The sequence below is a fragment of the Somniosus microcephalus genome, chromosome 7 (assembly GCF_052327205.1).
Source record: "Somniosus microcephalus isolate GS21.2 chromosome 7, FLI_Smic_1.0, whole genome shotgun sequence".
Classification (NCBI taxonomy): Eukaryota; Metazoa; Chordata; class Chondrichthyes; order Squaliformes; family Somniosidae; genus Somniosus; species Somniosus microcephalus.
The window spans coordinates 269,292,798-269,316,149 of record NC_140993.1 but is presented as its reverse complement, the minus strand read 5'-3'; the positions used below and the strand labels follow the sequence as shown (position 1 = coordinate 269,316,149).

At 43.9% G+C, this 23,352-nt stretch overlaps 1 protein-coding gene across 1 annotated transcript in view; it reads left to right on the top strand.

Moving 5' to 3' along the window:
• Positions 1–23,352, top strand: part of avl9 (AVL9 homolog (S. cerevisiase)) — a 124,954-nt gene that overhangs the window by 59,455 nt on the left and 42,147 nt on the right. The window contains exons 3-6 of the mRNA XM_085993772.1: positions 8,820–8,905; positions 10,636–10,707; positions 14,131–14,220; positions 19,028–19,094. Coding sequence (XP_085849898.1) covers positions 8,820–8,905; positions 10,636–10,707; positions 14,131–14,220; positions 19,028–19,094 — 315 coding nt within the window. The remainder of the gene's footprint in view (positions 1–8,819; positions 8,906–10,635; positions 10,708–14,130; positions 14,221–19,027; positions 19,095–23,352) is intronic.

Below are 23,352 nucleotides of genomic sequence, written 5' to 3'. Positions count from 1 at the left end.
CGCTCACCTCTGAGTCCATGGTCATGGGTACAAGCCATACTCCAGGACCCGAGATGATCATCCCGCTGATATTCTGATGTTAAATTGAGGCTGCCTCATCGTTCAGGTGCTTCAGGTGGACGCTTGTTGCTGAAGAGCTCGAGTTCTCCCGGTGTCCTGGCTGCATTCTTCCCACAACACCAGTAAAAACAAATCAACGTCTTCTTCATCTCATTGTAAAAGTCCATGGGTTCCAAGGCAAAGTGGCAAGTTGGATCCAAAATTGGCTCAGTGGCAGGAAGCAAAGGGTAACGGTTGATGGGTGTTTTTGTGACTGGAAGGCTGTTTCCAGTGGGGTTCCGCAGGGCTCAGTACTGGGTCCCTTGCTTTTTGTGGTGTATATCAATGATTTAAACCTCAATGTAGGGGGCATGATTAAGAAGTTTGCAGATGATAAAGGTTGGCCGTGTGGTCGATAGTGAGGAAGAAAGCTGCAGACTGCAGGAAGATATCAATGGGCTGGTCAGGTGGGCAGATAAGTGGCGAATGGAATTCAATCTGGAGAAGTGCGAGGTAATGCATTTAGGGAGGGCTAACAAAGCAAGGGAATACACAATAAATGGTAGGATACTGAGAAGTGTAGAGGAACAGAGGGACCTTGGAGTGCATGTTCACAGATCCCTGAAGGGAGCAGGACAGGTAAATAAGGTGGTTAAGAAAGCATACGGAATGCTTGCCTTTATTAGCCGAGGCATAGAATATAAGAGCAGGGAGGTTAGGCTTGAACTGTATAAAACACAAGTTAGGCCAGAGCTAGAGTACTGTGTACAGTTCTGGTCACCACATTACAGGAAAGATGTGATTGCACTCGAGGGGGGACAGAGGAGATTTACCAGGATGTTGCCAGGATGGGAGAATTTTAGGTTTGAGGAAAGATTGGTTATTCTGGGGTTGTTTTCTTTAGAATAGCGGAGGCTGAGGGGAGATTTAATTTAGGTGTATAAAATTATGAGGGGCCTAGATAGACTGGATAGGAAGGGTCTATTTTGCTTAGCAGAGAGGTCAATAACCAGGGGGCATAGATTTAAAGTAGAAAGGTTAGAGGGGAGTTGAGAATTTTTTTCACCCAGAGGGTGGTGGGGGTCTGGAACTCGCTGCCTTAAAGAGTGGTAGAGGCAGAAACCCTCATCGCATTCAAAATGTACTTGGATATGCACTTGAGGTGCCGTAACTTACAGGGCCACGGACCAAGAGCTGCAATGTGGGATTAGGCTGGAGAGCGCTTTTGTCGGCCAGCACAGACACAATGGGCCGAATGGCCTCCCTCTGTGCCATAAATTTCTATGAATGCTGGTGTGGATCTTGCTCTGTGCCCATTGTTACCACATTTGTGTGCATTACAGTCACTGTATTTAAAATAATCCATCATATGTGAAGTACTTTGAGATTTTTTAGGGATGAAATAAGGTTCTATGTAAATGCAAGTCAATCTATCTTTTTTTTCCTTCCTCCCTCGCCTCCCTCCCCCACAATGCCACCACCACTGATATCTATCGTGCGACTGTTGCTACCAAAGTATTTGTTTATGCATTATAAACATTTGTTCTTCCTCATTTGCTAAACTTCCATGTACAAATGGAAATTGGCAGCTCCACAGAGGGGGCAGTGGAGGATCACCTGGGGGTGCTGCCCCTTTTGGTTAGGTGTCCTGCCATTTGATGGCAGCTACCTTGCTTGCTTGATGGGCTGTTCCAGTAAGGCCTGATTCATCCAAACAATGCTGTGAAACCCTCAGCAGCATCAGTGGAGAGAGCGGCAGATTTAATGCTTTGGACCCTCTGTTGCAATGTTCTGGGTGTTCTAAGAAGCATCATTCTAGTGTGTGCCAGAAAAAGAAACCGGTTTCAGTCGTGTGTGCCAGAAAAGGAAACCGGTTTCAGTCGTGTGTGCCAGAAAAAGAAACGGGTTTCAGTCGCATGTGTGCCAGAAAAAGAAACGGGTTTCAGTCATGTGTGTGCTCTGCGGAGCATCCTCAGAAATCCACTGGCCGAGTAACACACTGCACTGGCTTATTTGACTGATGGCAAAAGATTCGTGGGCCTCCTGCATCAGTCAAAAAATATACTCAACTTTGTGATCTGCAGCTGCTTTGCTGCACCTGAAACTTGTTCAGTAGAAAGCTGGAAGTATTAAAAGCAATGTATAGATCATATCACTCTCTTAGGCACTACCAGGTGCACTCACTTCCAGCTGAGCTGATTTAAAATTTCCTGTTGATGCAGATGTGTAGCAGGGGGCTTGCCTTCAGCCAGCAAACATTCCCATCGCTGCCCCTTTGCAAATGCAAGGCCGACAGGAATGTACAAGTGGGTCGGTAACCAGAGGTCATAGATTTAAGATAATTGGTAAAAGAACTAGAGGGGAAATGAGAAATTTCTTCTGAGGGTTGTTAAGGTCTGGAACACACTACCTGAAAGTGTGGTGGAATCCGATACCAGAGGTACTTTCAACAGGCATGTATTTGAAGAGGATTAATTTGCAGGGCTCTGGGGAAAGAGCAGGGGAATGGGACTAAATTGGATCGCTCTTTCAAAGAGCCATCACAGGCATGATGGGCTAAATGGCTTCCTTCTGTGCTGTGTGATTCTGTCTAAGCAAGCACTGAAGGCAGCCTTTCATTCTAATCAAACTCGGGATTTAGGACGAAACCCCACATTGTTTTAAAGTCCTGCTTTGAACCCCTTAAAAGACCCTGCCTTTCACATTCTCCAAACATCTCAAAGTGCTTTCAACTTATGAATTACTGTACGTTGAATTGTTTTTGTTACTTATGTCAAAACCAACACTTCTGTTAACTCCTTGATGTAGAGCTTCCCAGGCAACCTCAAGGCTACTTCACCAGTATGTACAGTAAACAATGGCGATCGCATGTCACAAATAAAATGGCAAATATCCACGACCACACGAACACGTGAAAGCTTGTGGCAAATTTTCTTCCTAAAAGCAACTTTTTCCCCCACTCTGGAAGAAACCAGGAGTAATGCAGATAGGTAAATCAAGGAATCCAATTTGATCTTTTGATCAAAGGCACAGTCTCATCTTCCAACAAATGAAAAAAAAATTCAAATTTTTCTACACCAAGTCAACAATTGAAGAGTCCCTGTCTAGGAGGATTTCTTCAGTGTGATCTTTCACTAGTGAGCCTTTGCACCATTTGTTTTATGCACATGTCCCCATTAGTGCAGCTTCCATTTTGGTGACTAACCCATAATTCCATGTCACTGATGAAACTCCATAGCACTGTTGGATACTGCTGGACTTGCAACACCAACCACATTGCTGGAAGTTGGTGGGTTTTACAGAATTGTAGGACGAGTACTTTGTTTTCTTTTGAGGAGTAGAAAGACAAAAGTGGGTTGTGTACTTTGTTTATTCTGGGATCTAGTCACATATCTTTTGATGACCTGCATAACATCTCCACTAGAAATCCATGTCACAAAGAGCTGACACTGCCAACTGTACCAGTGTCCTAGGCCCAACCATCTTCAGCTGCTTCATCAATGACCTTCCCTCCATCATAAGGTCAGAAGTGAGGATGGTCACCGATGATTGCACAGTGTTCAGTTCCATTCGCAGCTATCGGATAATGAAGCAGTCTGTGCCCGCGTTCAGCAAGACTTGGATGACATTCAGGCTTGGGCCACACAAGTGCCAGGCAATGACTATCTCCAACAAGAGAGAGCCTAACCACCACCCCTTGACATTTAACGACATTACCATTGCCGAATTCCCCACCACCAACATCCTGGGAGTCACCAATGACCAGAAACTTAACTGGATCAGCCACATAAATACTGTGGATACAAGAGCCAGTCAGAGGCTGGGTATTCTGTGGCGAGTGTCTCACCTCCTGACTCCCCAAAGCCTTTCCACCATCTACAAGACACAAGTCAGGAGTGTGATGAAATACTCTCCACTTGCCTGGATGAGTGCAGCTCCAACAACACTCAAGAAGCTCGACACCATCCATGACAAAGCAGCCCGCTTGATTGGCACCCCATCCACCACCTTAAACATTCACTCCCTCCACCACCGTGTGTACCGTGGCTGCAGTGTGTACCATCTACAAGATGCACTGCAGCAACTTGCCAAGGCTGCTTCAGCACCTCCCAAACCCATGACTTCTACCACCTAGAAGGACAAGGGCAGCAGGCACATGGGAACACCATCACTTCCAAGTACGATAGCAAAATACTGCAGATGTTGGAAATCCGAAATAACAACAGAAAATGCTGGAAAAACTCAGCAGGTCAGGCAACATCCGTGGAGAGAAATTTGAGTTGACGTTTCGGGTCGAACCCTTCTTCAAAACTGGAAAGAAAAGAAAATAGATCGAAGGCAGGGCTGCGATCGGACAAAAGAAGTGAAAGAAACAAAAGAGCTAGACGAGATGGTAATAGGCTGAGATTAGGTGTAAAGTGTACTGGCAGGGCAAGAGATAGCTGCCAGGTGTGAGAGAGAAACAAAAGGAAAGGGGGAGGGGGGGAAAAGGAGTGGAAAAATTATAAGAAAAAATGTGTAATAGGGGCCGAGGTTATGATCTGAAATTGTTGAACTCGATATTGAGTCCGGAAGGCTGCAAAGTGCCTAATCGGAAGATGAAGTGCTGTTCCTTGAGTTTATGCTGAGCTTCCGTGGAACAATACAAGAGGCCAAGGACGGTGAGGTCCGAGTGGGAATGGAGCGGTGAATTAAAATGACAGGCGACCGGAAGCTCGGGGTCACCCTTACGGACTGAACGGAGGTGTTCCGCAAAGCGGTCACCCAATCTGCGTTTGGTCTCCCCATTGTAGAGGACTTCCAAGTTCCCTTCCAAGTCACACACCATCCTGACTTGGAAATATATCGCCATTCCTTTCGGTGTCGCTGGGTCAAAATCTTGGCACTCCTTCCCTAACAGCACTGTGGGAGCACCTTCCCCACACGGACTGCAGCAGTTCAAAAAGGCGGCTCACCACCACCTTCTCGAGGGCAATTAGGGATGAGCAATAAATGCTGGCCTTGCCTGTGATGCCCACATCCCGGGAACGAATAAAAAATATCTGTAATAACAACAGAAAATGCTGGAAAAACTCAGCAGGTCAGGCAACATCCGTGGAGAGAAATTTGAGTTGACGTTTCGGGTTGGACCCTTCTTCAAAACTGAAAAGAAAAGAAACTAGATCGGAGGCAGGGCTGCGATCGGACAAAAGAATAAAAGAAACAAAAGAAGTAAAAGAGATTAGAAGCTAGACGAGATAGTAATAGGCTGGGATTAGGTGTAAAGTGTACTGGCAGGGCAAGAGATAGCTGCCAGGTGTGTGAGAGAAACAAAAGGAAAGGGGGGGGGGGGGGGGAAAGGAGTGGAACAATTACAAGAGAAAATGAAATGGGGGCCGAGCTTATGATCTGAAATTGTTGAACTCGATATTGAGTCCGGAAGGCTGCAGAGTGCCTAATCGGAAGATGAGGTGCTGTTCCTCGAGTTTTCGTTAAGCTTCCGTGGAACAATACAAGAGGCCAAGGACGGTGAGGTCCGAGTGGGAATGGAGCGGTGAATTAAAATGACAGGCGACCGGAAGCTCGGGGTCACCCTTACGGACTGAACGGAGGTGTTCCGCAAAGCGGTCACCCAATCTGCGTTTGGTCTCCCCAATGTAGAGGAGACCGCATCGTGAGCAGCGAATACAGTATACTAGATTGCGAGAAGTACAAGTAAATCGCTGTTTCACCTGGAAGGGGTGTTTGGGGCCCTGGACAGTGGGAAGGGGGGAGGTATAGGGGCAGGTGTTACATCTCCTCCACTTGCACGGGAAGGTGCCAGGCGAAGAGGAAGGGCTGTTTGGGGTGATAGAGGAGTGGACTAGGGTGTCTCGGAGGGAGCGGTCCCTGCGGAATGCTGAAAGGGGAGGGGAGGGGAAGATATGTTTGGTGGTGGGATCACTTTGGAGGTCTTTCATACCTCTGCAAGTGACACCCTTGGTCTTGTCAGCAGCTGCTTGAGGGAGGTATGGTATGAAATATTTTCCATTTTCTTTCGTGTTGTCACTAGGATTTCAGTGAAATGCAAAGGCTAACGTAAAATCCTAATATCCACTTAAACAGTGAAGAGCCATATACCAAGCACACAAGCTTGGGTTATGATGGAGAAAACATTGAGCCACTAGGGTGCAGAATTGGTTAACATAAGAATTAGGAGCAGGAGTAGGCAATATGGCCCTTTGAGCCTGCTCCGCCATTCAATAAGATCATGGCTGATCTTTGATCTCGACTCCCCTTGCCCGCCCAATCCCCATATCCCTTGATTCCCCTAGAGTCCAAAACTCACTCTATCGCAGTCTTGAATATGCTCAATGAATGTGCATCCGCAGCCCTTTGGGGTAGAGAATTGCAAAGATTCACAACTCTGAGTGAAGAAATTCCTCCTCATCTCAGTCTTAAATGGCCGACCCCTTATCCTGAGACTGTGACCCCTTAGTTCTAGACTCTCCAGCCAGGGGAAACAACCTCTCAGCATCTATCATGTCAATCCCTCTCAGAACGTTATGTTTTAATGAGATCATCTCTCATTCTTCTAAACTCCAGAGAGTATAGGCCCAATCTACTCGATCGTTCCTCATAGGAAAACCCTCTCATCCCAGGGATCAATCTAGTGAACCTTCGTTGCACCACCTCCAAGGCAAGTATGTTTCCCCAGATAAGGAGACCAAAACTGTGCACAGTCTCACCAAAGCCCTTTACAATTGTAGTAAGACTTCCTTACCCTTGTACTCCAACCCCCTTGCAATAAAGGCCAATATGCCATTTGCCTTCCTAATTGCTTGCTGCACCTGCATGCTAGCTTTCTGTGTTTCTTGTACGAGGACACCTAAATCTCTCTGAACACCAACATTGAATAGTTTCACACCATTTAAAACTTATTCTGATTTTCTATTCTTCCTACCAAAAGTGAATAACCTCTCATTTCCCCACATTATACTCCATCTGTCACCTCACTTAACCTGTCTATATCCATTGCAGGCTGTTTGTGTCCTCCTCACAGCTTTGTCAGCAAACTTGGATACATTACACTGTGGGAATGGCAGCATAGTGCTAATGTCACTGGACTGGTAATCCAGAGGCCTGGACTAATGATCGAGCTGTGAGTTCAAATCCCACCACAGCAGCTGGGGAATTTAAATTCAGTTAATTAAATAATTCTGAAATAAAAAGGTTAGTATCAGTAATGGTGACCATGAAACTACCGGATTGTTGTAAAAACCCATCTGGTTCACGAACATCCTTTAGGAAAGGAAATCTGCCGTCCTTACCCGGTCTGGCCTATATGTGACTCACAGCAATGTGGTTGACTCTTAACTGCCCTCTGAAATGGCCTAGCAAGCCACTTAATGGCAATTAGGGATGGGCAATAAATGCTAACCTTGCCAGCGACACCTACATCCCGGGAACGAATAAAACCCTACTAGTTACAGCCTGCCAACCCATTTATCCCTACTCTCTGTTTTCTATCCATTAACCAATCCTCTATCCATGCTAATATATTAGCCCCAACCCCATGAGCCCTTATCTTGCGTAGCAACCTTTTATGTGGCACCTTATTGAATTCCTTTTGGAAATCCAAATATACTACATCCACTGGTTCCCTGTTATCTACCCTGCTAGTTACAGCCTCAAAAAACTCTAATAAATTTGTTCATCGTGATTTCCCTTTCGTTAAACCATGTTGACTCTGCCTAATCATATTATGATTTTCTAAGTGCCGTTACCACTTCCTTAATAATGGATTCCAGCATTTTTCCGATGACTGATGTCAGGCTAACTGGCCTGTAATTCCCTGTTTTCTCTCTCCCTCCTTTCTTGAATAGCAGGGTTACATTTGCTACCTTTCAGTCCACTGGGACCGTTCCAGAATTTAGGGAATTTTGGAAAATCACAACCAATGCATCCACTATCTCTGCAGCCACCTCTCTTTTATTTAGAACCCTAGGATGTAGGCCGTAAGGTGCAGGGGATTTGTGGGATTTTAGTCCCATTAGTTTCTCAAGTACTTTTTCTCTACTGATATTAATTAGTTTAAGTTCCTCACTCTTATTAGCCCCTTGGTTTCCCACTATTTTTGGCAGGCTTTGGTTACGTGTCTGGTGGTGGGGACATTTTGAGGTGGTAAACTGAATTATCGCACAATAGGGTTATTGACATGACATTGACGTGTATAGGAAAAAGAACAAGAGGGGAGGTGAGGAGAAATTTTTTTACACAGCGAGTCATTATGATCTGGAATGCACTGCATGAAAGGGTGGTGGAAGCAGATTCAGTAGCAACTTTCAAAAGGGAATTAGAAATATACTTATAAAGGTAAAGTTTGCAGGGCTCTGGGGAAAGAGCAGAGGAGTGGAACTAACTGGATCGCTCTTTCAAAGAGCCGGCACAGACACGATGGGCCGAATGACGACCTCCTGTGCCGTAAGATTCTATGATTCTGTTTGTCCTTGCGAAACTGTATTGATATCACTATGGTGAATAAATAGTGATCATATTTCTTTCCCTGTAACTGTTAATAAAAGTCATTTCTTATTACTCTGGTGTCACCCAGTTGAATTTTTGTGCTTTCAAATGATTTACTTATCATTTCAACTTAAGGTCAAAGTACTATAGGTTACCAATCACTATCAGAAGTACTTTATTCTGTTAGTAATTCTAGTGCTATCCCAAGAAATATTTTTCCTTGAAAGATATTTTCAGCTGTGTCTGAGATTCATTCTTTTCTATGATTTTATAATTATGTTTTTCTCTCTCCTTAGATACAGTTTATTTTCATTTGCCTCCAAGAAGTGGGAATCGAAAGACAGTTTATGGTGTTTCCTGCTACCGACAGATTGAAGCCAAGGTTCGTTTTCCCTAGTGAAAATATAACTTTTATGATTTGCTCTCCCAACTAGAAAAAGTAGTGCACAGCAAATTGTTTGAGGGAAGGCAAGACTAACATTGTTTACTATAGCCATTGTGATTGATGCTTAATCAGTCACTTAACCACAATGTGTGAAATTGTCTGGAATTGTTGCTTGCACCTGTAAGAAGCCCTTTTAATGTCTGGAAGTTGCTTTGCTGGACCATGTGTGATGTAAAAGTCAATACTCCTGTCCAAATGCATTAAGTGTGGCTGTTGTTCAGTGCCAGTTAAAGTTGACAGCTTCTGCTCTGAGGAGGACCTGAAGGTGTCATATCTAAATGGAGATTCAGACCCAAATGGAGGGCTGCTATATTCTCTACATAGGAAAATTGCAACAGGTCATGCCAGATGTGTAGTCCAGGAAGACCACCAGCAAAGGTTACCCACTGAATGTTAAGTCAGTTGCCCCACATTTTTGTAGTATTTATGGTCTGACTGTCTGGCAAACCTTGAATTCAAATCATTTCTGGTAATGGTGATCAGTATTTTAACTTCAATCTTTAAATGGTCTCCCATCCAGCAAGAACATACTAAATATTAGTCATACCACTCTGCAAAACAGTGGATCAGGAGAGTGAGCTCTTGATGGCTTTGCCACATCCTTAATGCAAACTGTAAGAATAGGTGTACCAGGTAGAATAGCCGTAGTAAGCATATATATCTGCTGCATCGTAGATATTAACTGTTCATGAGAAGACATAAGAAATATAATAGGTGAATAGTAAGTCAGTGAAGAAGACGTAGGGAGGATGCTTTGACATAATCGCATCATGTTAGGAGGACGTGATTAACCCTATAAAAGACACGACACACTGGAGCTCCATGGGGACTTCGACCTAGTCTTCCTGAGGCTAGTGCGAGCAGTTAGGATAATGAGCTTGTGATTTTCCTGAGGAGTGTGCTGCACGTGAGTTACCATCAGTACCAGTGTCAGGGCACTTTATGTAAGGGGTTGTGCTATATCATTGATTTGATAAATAAAGATTATTAAACAGACATGTTGGTGTTTCCTTGTTTTCTAACTTGTATCGGAGGTAACGGATATACAACAATATCCTATAATACCTCCACATAAGGGCAGTAGGTATATATGACATTAGCCTAGAATCATAGAATGATATAGCACAAGAGGCGGCCATTCGGCCCATCGTGCCTGTGCCGGCTCTTTGGTAGAGCTGTCCAATTAATACTTCCACATAAGGGCAATAGGGAAATATGACAATATCCTATAATACCTCCACATATGGGCAATAGGGATATATAACAATATCCTATAAAAACCCGACGCCAACCATTTAAAAAAAAATCTAAGAGCTCAAAACATTACTGCCATCTAAACACCTAATGGACCATTGACTCAAAGAATGAATACTCTACAAGGCAGGCAATTTTTAAATTTGTTCTGTTTTTCCCCAACCTCCCGCTGTTCCCAGCTTACCTTTCTGCACCTCATTCTGTGGAGTTTTGGGAACTTGCCATGTGGAGAAACAGTCCGAAGTCTGTTTTTTTTACAAATTTATTGTTGCAGTGTGTTGCTATGGTAGTGATTTTTGCCACTGTCACACTAATCTTTTGTTTTATGGAATTCATTATGTTCAGCAAGCTATGCCAATGAGAACATGTTTCTGTCGAGGCTCTGATTTTAACAAACTTGTGCTTAATTTCAGGCCCTGAAGGTTCGACAGGCAGATGTCACACGAGAAACTGTTCAGAAGAGTGTTTGTGTACTCAGCAGGTTGGTAAGTGGACTGAACTTTTCTCAAATATATTTCAAAAGCAGCACTTTTCCTTTACATAAAAGAAATATTAACTTCTGGAAAGTACTGAGGAGCAAGTACTGTTTCATTTAACTACTTTTGGACACACTTCTGGTTTTGAATGGTGAAACTGGCAAAAACATACCTCCTCCTAGATTTTGAGCATATTTCATTTTATTCCTGATTTATTATTTTCATATAAAACATTTTTCCCTCTTCCCTTGGTGCACGTTGAGTGGGCTGAGGAACTAGCTGCCAGGCCTGCAGGATTGCTGCTCCCAGCTGATGGCAAGGGCATGTGTTAAGAGTTGCCTGTTCCCTATTTGTTCTTCCCTCGCCCGCATGGAATTGACTGCCTTCTACAGATTTGAGATTGGAAACTCACTGCTTTGGCAAAATGTGGGTGTAAATATATTTCCTACCCAACATTGTTTTAAGCCAACTGTGCAGCAGTTTCAATTTTGACAGTGATATGGAGATATACCAATCTTAGAAAGCTGCTGGCCATGTTTGGAAATGACCGGGGAGTTACAAATCAGTCTATCATTTTGAATAAGAGCAATTAAACTTTGAGGAAACACTAAAATTAGCCACTGAATTGAGGCGTACACAATTTTTTCCTCAAAGTTGTAACTGTAGGGTGACAAATTTCATTAATTTTACAAAAAGAAGGGTCATATCTAAACTCTTGGCTGAAAGTTGCTGGTTTAAGTAAACTGGCAACGCAGGTTAATAAGGCCGTTAAAACAGCTGGGGTTCATTTCGAGAGGGATAGAATTGAAAAGCAGAGAAGTTATGTTAAACTTGTATAGAACCTTGGTTAGACCACTGGAGTACTGTGGACCGTTCTGGTCTCCATATTATAAAAAGTATATAGAGGCACTGGAGAAGGTGCAAAAAAGATTGACGAGCATGATACCAGAGCTGAGAGGTTATACCCATCAGGAAAGATTAAACAGGCTGGGGCTCCTTTCGCTAGAAAAGAGAAGACTTGGAGTTGACCTGATAGAGGCCTTTAAGATTATGAAGGGGTTTGATAGGGTAGACGTAGAGAAGATGTTGCCACTTGTCAGAGAGACCAGAACTAGGGGCCATAAATATAAGATAGTCACTAATAAATTTACCCAGAGAGCGGGGAGAACGTGGAACTCACTACCATAAGGAGTAGTTGAGGTGAATAGCATAGATGCATTTAAGGGGAAGCTAGATAACCACATGAGGGAGAAAGGACTAGAAAGATATATTGATGGGGTTAGATAAAGAGGGGTGGGAGGAGGCTCTCATGTAGCATAAACGCCAGCATAGACCAGATAAGCGAATGGCCTGTTTCTGTGCTGAACATTCCATATACAGGAAACTTTGTGATATCCGGCACCGACGGGACCGGCGTGTTGCCGATCTATCAAAACTGCCGGACATACAAAGTTAATGTTGAAGCATACGGAGGTTTTCATCTCCGTATCTGACAACAAACACTGTTGCTTAGCAACAGCTTCTAAAGAGTCAGCTGCAGCTGCAAGCGTCTCTAGCTGAAGCTGTTGCTATAGCTACAGACCTTGCAGTGGCTGACTGGGGGGAAAAAAAAAAAGAACGCGATCTAAAAAAAACTTACAGAAAACAGCTCCTGATTTTTGCCGTTAGATCGAGTATTCCGGACATACAACCTCCGGATAAACCAAAGTTTCCTGTAATGCTATAATCCTGCCTCCTATTTGCTTTCAAACAAATTGTCGGCTGCTCTAACTATTGTGATGTTACTTTACCACTAGATATTAATGTTAAAATTAAGCGTTTCATTGTTTTTAAACTATATTGACGCAGTTTACAAAAACTAGCAGTATTTTAAACAAATTTTGTGAACTTTATGCTTCATGTCCAGATAACCTGTTTGGTCAGCCACATGCAGCAGAATTCACCAAGGATTTTGAGGTCTAGTTTTACCTAGTAGCGTGCAATGCGGTTTCCCCCTCCTTGAAAGAAAGTGAATGAATGACTATATCCAATTAATTAATTAATTCAGTGTCTTTCGTGACCTCAGGACATCTGAAAGCACTTTACAGCCAATGAAGTACTTTTCAAGTGTAATCACTGTTGTAATGTAGGAAAAGTGGCAGTCAATTTATATACAGCAAGACCCCAGAAATAGCAATGAGATAAGTGACCAGATCATCATTTGTTTTTTTTTTTTTTTACTGGTGTTGCTTACGGGATAAATATTGGCCAGGACACTGGAAGAACTCCCCTGCTCTTCTTCGAATAATGCCATGGGATCTTTTACATCCACCTGAGGGCAGACGGGGCCTGGGTTTAATGTCTCATATGAAAGACGGCACCTCCGACAGTGCAGCACTCCCTCAGCACTGCATTGGAGCGTCAGCCTAGCTTATGTGCTGAAGTCCCTGGAGTGACTCAGAAGTGTGTGCTACCACTGAGCCAAGGCTGACACTGTTAACTTCTATTTGCTTTCAAACAAATTGTCGGCTGTTCTAACTATTGTGATTTGTTACTTTACCACTAGATATTAGTGTTAAAATTAAGCATTTCATTTCTTAGACTGTGCCTAACGGTCTGATGGGTGCTATGCTTGAGAAATAGATGCATGTAAGATTTTAGTTCTGTAACACACTACCTTTTTCCTGGATCATTTTTTGCTATTCATACTATTCCCTCGGTATGATTTCATTTTAACTATGCAAGTCTGTGTATGCTGGTATTCAGAATGTCATCACCATGGGTCACACAGGTAATGCCAGGGGTCTACAGTGCCACAGACAAGAAATGTAGAAACCAGTTGGATAAGAGGCCAAAACCTTTACCTTTTATTGCACACCACAAGGCAGATAAGCAGGTCTTTATCAACGTGCCTTTGAATTTTTTTTATTAGGGGAAATGCAATCTGGGGTGTCGCAACTGATAATTTTACTTCCCCCCCCCCCCCCCCCCCCCCTCTCTCCAAATTGAAAACAGTTTAAACCTTCTCTTTACAACCCTTTCTGATGATACAACTGAACAGGAGTTCCTTGTATGGAAGTGTGATTGTAAACCTGTGACCCATCACTTCATGGCATTGCTGCATCTGAACTTCCCTTTTCTTGAGACCTGAAAAGTGCCATTTAGATTCTATTTGGGGTTTATGTTACAGGTTTTATTCCAAAGTTTGATTCCAGGTGCTAAATTTGCTGTATAGAGAATGTGGTGACCCAACAGTAAAGACCATCTTAAACCTTCAATGTGTTCTGGTCCACACTTTGTGTTTGTGTTTTTCTTTAGTGCAGGCACCTGGTGGAAAATCGCTCGTGTAATTGCTGTTTCCATTTTTATGAGTAACTAGTTTATGGCATTACAACTTCACTGAACTGCTGAAACTGCAATGAAATTCTTTGTTGCACTTTTCCCCCTCAATAGCCACTTTATGGTTTGCTTCAAGCAAAATTGCAGCTCATCACACATGCTTACTTTGAGGAGAAAGATTTTTCACAGATTTCTATCCTAAAGGTGAGGATTTTTGTGTTTTTTGTTTACACAGATCTTGCTTTTAATGAAAATGTTAAAACAAGTTGCAGTACTCTTCATTTGCATACTCCACAAGCTGCTAGTGATGGAATGTAACATCACTTTGAGATGTGTTCAGCATTAGTGATCGGTGTCTCAGGCAGTGCCTGTTACTATCTACATTGGCAGCTGAAACCAGAGATCCTTGGGTTTTACTCCCATTGCTGCTTGCTCCTCTGCTAGTATGCTGGATCCGCTGGTGTGCATTACTAATATTGAGGCCTCTATGTACTTTTGCATCAACTTCTGTGGCTCATGGTGGACTCCCCACCGTCTCTTCCACTGGATAACCTTCAGCGATATACTGACTGATACTCTGCCCCTCGAGCAACTTCTCCCTCTCCAGAACTGTCTCCGAAGCTGGACATTGGTTCGTCAATGCTTCAAGCTGACTCCACCCTGTCTACAAGTCATCGTCATCCCACCACAGGATCTCGGACTTTAACTTTGCACTCTCATGTTGTCTCCTGTAATCTCGCCTAATCTTTGCCATTGCCTGTGTAACCTGAAATCCCTCTGTGTCCATTCGCGTGTTCATTTTTACTACCGCTCCGAACCCAAACCCAAAGGTTCGCGAGGTTGATTCCGGAGATGAGGGGGTTGTCTTATGAAGAAAGGTTGAGCAGGTTGGGCCTATACTCATCGGAGTTCAGAAGAATGAGAGGGGATCTTACTGAAACATAAGATTCTGAAGGGGCTTGACAGGGTAGATGCAGAGAGAATGTTTTCCCTCATGGGGGAATCTAAAACTAGGGGGCATAATTTCAGAATAAGGGGGGCAGCCTTTTAAATTGGAACTGGGGAGGAATTTCTTCTGAGGGTTGTGAATCTTTGGAATTCTCTGCCCCAGAGAGCTGTGGAGGTGGAGTCATTGAATATATTCAAGGTGGAGATAGACAGATTTTTGAACGATAAGGGAGTCAAGGGTTATGGGGAGCGGGGCAGGGAAGTGGAGTTGAGGCCAAGATCAGATCAGCCATGATCTTATTGTATGGCGGAGCAGGCTCGAGGGGCCAAATGACCCACTCCTGCTCCTACGTCTTATGTTCAAACCCATTACTACTTCTCCCTTTTTCTTCTCTTGACCCCTATTGGGCCCATCTCTCCTGTCTCCTCCCCCTTCCTGTGACCGAGTCATGCCACCTTTCATTTCTCCCCTATTGGGCACATTGCCCCTCCAATGCCGACCCAACGCATCACTGCTCATCTGCCTTCCTATTCTCTGGCTGCCATTGCAGGCTTGAATCCCTCTTGGAGGAGTCCACAACTCTGCTTCTCTTGGCATTCTCCAAAGGCTTGTTGCTGCCCCCTTATGAGCATTAACCCCAAGTGCCTCATCCGTATCTCTCGCTGGCCTTCCCACCCAGTGCACCTGTAGTTGGCTGATCTCCCCAACCTCCTTCGCACCCCACTCACCATCGCCCCCTTGGACTCTGCCGGCAGATCAACAATCACTATCCCCTCCAGAATGTCCGTTCATTGTTGAACAAGACCCATGCCGTTTACCTTATTGTGAATGATCGCATTGACAGCCTGGCTTTAGCGGAAACTTGGCTCATGGGTGGTAACGCCCTTGCCCCTTAATGAAGCCTCCCTGCCACGCTGTACTTTCCACCGTCTGCCCTGCCCAAACTGCCGCAGTGGTGGTATGGCCCTTATCACCAAATCACACCTTGGTCTCTCTTCCCCCTGCTCTCGTACATTTGCTTTCTCCAAGCGCCGTGCCTTGTTCCGCCCATCTCGCCTTTCCTTTAAATTTCTCGTTCTCTACCGCCCTGAGATATTGTCACGCTACCTCCATCAGCCTGAGTGACTCCTCAGTCATTTCAATCTTCAACCCAACTCCTCTTGCCCTCTCTTGTCTGATTTCACTGTGCTCTATCCTTATTGACCATGCCATCTCGCCTTACCTCTCTATCGGCATGGTCTTGATCACAGATAGTCATCTCTGACTACTGTACTTCTTTGCATTTCTCACCATGGCAACCGCACTTCCTGTGCATCCGCCCTGCAGTAAGTTCTCCTCTAATTCTCTTGCTACGGCACTTTCAAACTCTTAAACGGCCCAGCCTTTGGCTCTCCATTCACCACAATACTTTTGCAGCTGTCAATCTGAGCAAACACTCCCTCTCCTCCATCTTTGATGCCCTGGTCTCCAGTAAAACCCTTAAAATCTCTCCATTCTGGTCGTTCACCTGGTATGGCTATCATCTTCGTTTTCTCAAGGGGTGTAGACTTGAGTGTGTCTGGCATACAACTGGTTTAGCAATCCATCACCAGATCTGGCAGGACCACATCAAGCACTCAGGTCTCGCATTCCTCTGTCAATCACTCACTACTCCTGGATCATCTTGGAGAGCAAAGATAACCTCCGGCTTCTTTTCACTACCAGCCGTCTTCTCAAACTCTTCTCCCTTGCCTGTTCCACCCTCACCTCCATTAACAAGTGTGAGGAGCTCATGGATTTCTTTATCACTATGATTGAGACCATCCATCCAGCTGCTTCTGCCGCATCCCTTCCTTCCCCTCCAAGCTCACACAGGCTCCCACCTGCCCTCGCCCTATTTCTCCACCGCGCCCCCCCCCTTGTAATATGTTCTCTGAACTTAACTTGATCATGAGGCACAACTCCTGCTCCCTTGACCCCATTCCCACTTCCATGACCACCCAACTTCCCTTCCTGGCCCCAATGCTAGTTGATATCATAAATGGTTCCCTTTCTTCAGGTACTACCCCTCTCCATTTCAAAACTGTGATATTCCCCACTACGGCGCCATCTCCAAATCTCCCTTTCCTCTCCCAAGTTCTTGAACATGTTGTCACCTCCCAAATCTGTGCCCATCTTTCCTGCAACTTCTATGTTTGAATCTCTTATCAGATTTCTGCTCTTGCCACAGCACAGAAATGGCCCTTATCAAAGTCACAAATGGCATCCTTTGTGACTGACCGTGGTACAGTATCCTACTTCGTCCTTCTCTACCTCACTGCTGCCTTTGACACGGCTGACCACAGCATCCTCCGCCATGTCTTTCCTCTGTTCACCAGCTGTCAGTTGGTATCACTCTTATCTATCCAATTGCTGATAACTAGATCTAAACTACGCTGAAATTGTTCTATTCACTCCCCAAAGCAAACTACCCAAAGAAATTCTGACCTCATATCCTCTCCATCACAAAGACTGCCTACGTATAATTGCCGCCTCTATCCCCGCCACAGCCCATCTGCTGCTGAAACCCTTTTCTATGCTTTTGTTACCTCCAGACTCGACTCTTTCAAAGCTCTCCTGGCCGGTCTCCCATGCTCCACCCTCCCAAACCTCAGCCTATCAAAAACTTTACTACCCGTATCCTATCAAGCACCAAGTCCCACTCACCCATCACCCCTGTGCTCGCTGACCTACATTGGCTCACAGGTCCTCGTTGAATAGATTATCTGTTTTGGGTGATGTTGGTTGAGGGAGAAATGTTGGTCACGACACTGGGAGAACTCCCTGCTCCTCTTTGAATTGTGCCGTAGGATCGTTTATGTCCACTTGAGCAGGCAGATGGAGCCTTGGTTTAATGTCGCATCTGAAGGGCAGTGCTCCCTCTATACCACACTGAAATGTCAGCCTCGATTATGTGTTCAAGTCTATGGTGGAACTTGAACACACGACTTTCTGACTCACAGGCAAGAGTACTACCAGCTGAGCCAAGCTGACATCTTGGAATTGGAGAACCAGAAATAAACACAGCCACCTCATTAATTCTCTACCCCAGAGGGCTGTGGATGCTCAGTCGATGAGTATATTCAAGACTGAGATCGATAGACTTTTGGACACTTAAGGGAATCGAGGGATATGGGGTTAGGGCGGGAAAGTGGAGTTGATGTAGAAGTTCAGCCATGATCTTACTGAATGGCGGAGCATGTTCGGTGGGCCATATGGCCCACTCCTGCTCCTATTTCTTATGTTCTTAATCCTCACTCCACTTCTGTGTCCTAGCATTGACATCATGCCACGTCCAACTTTGTCCTTACTGAGTGAGGTACGTGTGGTTGGCTGCCAGTAACTGTCTATAAACCATTGGAGAGTGGTAACACCCCATGCCTGGGTCATCAAGATGGTGAATCTAGTACATTTTCTTTGTCACTATAAGGCTTTTCAAATTCAGAGCGTTGTTTGCCACAATGCCCTGAGGCGAGAACAGTGCTAACAAACTGCTCTGGCTCATTGCCGCCTGTACACGTGAGTGAGAAGAAACTTCTACTCCTGGTAATTTGTCATACACCACACCAGCAATCATCAGGTTACTGCCCCATCTTTGACCTGTGGCATCAATTCAAACTTTCTAAGAAGGAGAAAGTGAGGATGCTTTCCTCTTGATGACGACCCTACTAGAATTCAGGAAAAAGTTTGGTTATTTTTTCTTAAACTTTCTGTATTTAAATAAGCAAAGTCAATTACTGTACTAAATATCTTAAGAATGTTGTGTAGATTTTTAAAGTACAAATATCCTTAAAAGTACAGTAAAATATACAAGATTGCACCGATACTTAATGTCTGATTTAGCGACTTGTTAAGTGATGGATTTTCTTGCGTTGCACTGAAGGTGGGCAATAGTGGTACATTTCGTATGTGTGCAGTGTTTACACTGAAGTATGAAATCCATCTATTTTTATTTGCCTTATTAGAGCGCTTAATGTAGGTCTTGTTTGGTGGTTGAATGCTTTTAGTATGAAAAATGTTTTTTTTTTTAAATGATTGTATTAGGAACTTTTTGAACACATGAACAGCTCTTTAGGAGGGAATGCATTAGAAGGATCCCAGGCTTGCTTGGGTAAGTGAATTAAAATCACATTACTGTATATGCATTTGAAGAAACAAGCGTGATCTATCTATATATTTTGTCTCTAACACACATCTGTAGTTTAACACTTCTCAGAGGGCAATAAAACAGGTTTGCCTTAAATAGACACAGTGCTGTTAACCATGCTAATTTTTGTGTGGCATTTAGTCAATGGCATATTTAAACCAATTGAAAACCGGGTCCATTTACTGGACAGTTATGAAAAGTTACCAATCAATAAAATGCAACCATCACAAAATCAATCAATTAATTTATTTCAAAGCTACCATTCACAAGTCAGCTATTAGCACAAACCAAACACATTTGTTCAATTTTCGAATCCTTGGAGTGGCCATGTTGTTTTCTCACATGGGCAGCTCTATCCAGGGTAGTATTGGCAGGAGTAACTACTGCATAGTCCTTGTGGGAAGACCAAGTCTCATCATCAGTGTGTGTGTGTATACAATGCATCAAGGAAATTGTAGGTTTTCTCCTGCTCCAGTAGAACTACCGTACCCAGAATGTACTAAAACATCCCGCACTATATGACAACCAGGTAGAAAAGGGACCAGGGAATTATAACTGCTGGGGACACTGTACAATGGACGGTGACCTCACGCTGAAGATGAGACTTCACAAGGACTGTGTGGTGGTCACTCATTCCCGTACAATCGTGGGCAGAGGTGCCTGTGACCAGTAGATTGCTGAAGACGACGTCAAGCAGGTTCCTCCCTTGTGTTGGTTCCTTCATCACCAGATGCAGGCCTAGTCTGGCAGCTCGGTCGATAATGGTACTACTGAGCCACTCTTGCTGAAAGACATTGAAGTCCCCCCACCCACCCAGAGTACATTTTCTGCCCTTGCTTCTCTGTGTCTCCAAGTAGTGTACAACATGGAGTCATTTGTTAGTTGAGGAGAGGCAGTAGGTGGTAATCAGCAGGATTCCTTGGGTTTGTTTGACCTGAAGCCATAAAATCATTTATATTTTTCTATTACAATATCTGTAAATATGCAAGTCTAAAATACATTTGTAACTTTATATATTCATTTGCATCTACTGCAAACCACTAAGATTAAGCTCAGGTTTGTAATGTTGTCAACACTGCACATGTCATGCTCCTGTCAATTGCCATAGGCCAGTAGTGCATTACCTGGGTTTTGTCACTTCCTCCCACCTCCTTTTATGTTAGATAACATAATAGGGTGTAGCTGGAGACAACAGTGACACATACCTTGTGAATATAATCCTGATTGTTTCTGGGAGTACAGAAATGATTCGATAAATTACAATGGGGGTGTGCAGATTTCCGACAGCTGAAAGCACTCCAGCAGCTATGGTTCAGGAAGTAATGGTTAACTCTGCTGTTAAGCTGCTGTATACAAGAGCTTCAGGTTACACCACTCTTTGGGCGGAGGAGTGTTTTACAGACTGGAGAAAGAAGCAAGTTAAGCTTGGCTGCTGCTATTATGGATTTTATGGGCCGATGCAGAATGTTGCAATAGTTTTTTGTTCTGGGTATAAACATAGAGGTATGGTTTAAGTGCTTGTAAATTCTTATGCTATTCGGTGGTATGCTTGTAAAGGGCAAATAGCTTGGCCATATCACATGCACCCATTAGTTTGTATGGTTTTGGAGTCCAGGAGTAAGATGTGTATTTTCTTGGAGGTTGCAGTAGCCTTTCACTGAATGCATATAGGCTTTGTAGAGCTCTTCTAACAGCTTGTCCATCCACCTCTGCATCCAGCGATATTGTTCAAATACCAATCCAAAGAAAGAACTACGTGTAATAAAATAGAATTTGCAACCCTTGTGGGTGATATTACAGTCAATCTTTCTCGGTGGATTTATTGCCTTGGCGGTTTAGGTTTTCCAGTTCACTGCTGGAGAAACCGAGTAGATTAATCCAAATTATATAGGTTCGGACGCCAGAGATAAAACAACTTATTGGTTTCATTAATAGCGACAGAAAGTACAAGCAAGTTATACGTCTATATACTTACTAGTAGGATATTCCTCTTGGCTTTGCCTTTAACTCTAATTCCAATTCGGGCGCATTCTCAGCAAGGGATACCAAAGCACGGTGGCATAGTGGTTAGCACTGTTGCCTCACAGCGCCAGGGACCCAGGTTCAAATCCGGCCTCGGGTGACTGTGTGGAGTTTGCACATTCTCCCCGTGTTTGCGTGGGTTTCCTCCGGGTGCTCCGGTTTCCTCCCACAGTCCAAAGATGTGCGGGTTAGGTTGATTGGCCATGATAAAAAATTGGCCCTTAGTGTTAGGGGGGATTAAATATGTGGGGTTACGGGGATAGGGCTTGGGTGGGATGGCTGTCGGTGTAGGGACCGGGTGCTAAGGTTTGGATGATCAGCCATGATCTCGTTGAATGGCGGAGCAGGCTCGAAGGGCCGAATGGCCGCCTACTGCTCCTAGTTTCTATGTTTCTATGACTGACAGTGAGCCTATTTATACACCTATAAATGTCAGACAATTTGCTCTAAACCTACCAATTCTGAGATTATTGCCATGTGATCTTTGTGCCGTGTGCTACTACACCAATAAATGGCAATCCTACACCCCATTCTCACTGCCATGTGAGTGTCATGTAGAAGATAAGACTATTTTCATGATTATAAACTTCACATCTTAGTAGCTGAAATGTAGACAAGCTAGCTCCAACCTAGCGCTAATTCTTACACAAACCCTTTTGTGCTTCTTAAATTGCATTAACCTGAAACCTCCTGCTGACTGGGCGTTCCCCCGCAGAATCCTAATGACCTAAACTAAGCCATGAGTTAGCCTCTATCACACACAATACATTCTCATAATAAAAGAATATTAATACTGACTTATGTATTAAGCTATTTTTGCTATTATATACTATCCTACAGTCTCGTGGCTTAAAATGGCTACATGTTTTAACTTCCTAAAGTACTAATACCTCTAATCAGAAGAGGGATAGCAAGTCTCCTACCTGTCGAAGGGGTAGGAAGAAAGATGCATTTTAGCAAAGTTGAAGTCCGTAGCATTAAAGGGACAGTGGCAGTGTGGATACAAAATTGGCTAAAGGACAGAAAGCAGAGAGTAGTGGTGAACAGTTGTTTTTCCAGACTGGAGGAATGGTGTTCCCCAGGGGTCAGTGTTAGGACCACTGCTCTTTTTGATATATATTAATGACCTGGACTTGGGTATATAGGGCATAATTTCAAAGTTTGCAGATGACACGAACCTCGGAAATGTGACAAACAGACTTCAGGAGGACATAAAGACTGGTGAAATGGACAGACACATGGCAGATGTAATTTAACATACAGAATTGTGCAGTAATGCATTTTCGTAGCAAGAATAAGGAGAGGCAATATACACTAAATGGTACAATTCTAAAGGGGGTGCAGGAACAGAGACCTGGGGTGTATGTACACAAGTCTTTGAAGGTGGCAGGACAAGTTGAGAAGGCTGTTAAAGCATACGGGATCCGTGGTTTTATAAACAGAGGCAGGGAGTACAAGAGCAAGGATGTTGTTCTAAACCTTTATAAATCACTGGTTAGGCCCTTTGGAGTATTGTGTCCAGTTCTTGGCACCGTACTTTAGGAAAGATGTCAAGGCTGGTACCAGAACTGAGAGATTACAGCTATTGGGAAAGATTTAGCAGTTTGGGGCTTTTTTCTTTGGAGAAGGGAAGACTTGGAGGAGACCTGATAGAGGACTTTAAAATGATGAATGGGTTGGACAGGGTAGATGTGGAGAGAATGTTTCCACTTGCAGGAGAATCCAAAACTAGGGGACATAAATACAAGATAGTTGCTAATAAATCCAATGGAGAAATAAATAGAAATGTCTTTACTCAGAGTGGTTAGAATGTGGAACTCGCTACCACAGGAAGTGGTTGAGGCAAATAGTTTAGATCTTTTGAAAAGGGAATAGAAAGATATGCTGAAAGGCGGAGATGAGGCAGATGGAATGGGAGGAGACTCGTGTGGAGTATAAAGACCAGCACAGACTAGTTGGGCCAACTGGCCTGTTTCTGTTCTGTATATTATATGTAAGGCCTTCGAGAGGGTGCAGAGGAGATTTACTAGAATGGTACCAGGGATGCGAGACTTCAGTTACGTGGAGAGACTAGAGAAGCTGGGGTTGTTCGCCTTAGAGCAGAGAAGGTTATAGGAACAGTAATAGGCCAGTGAGCCCCTCAAGCCTGTTACGCCATTCAATGATATAACATAAGAACGTAAGAAATAGGAGCAGGAGT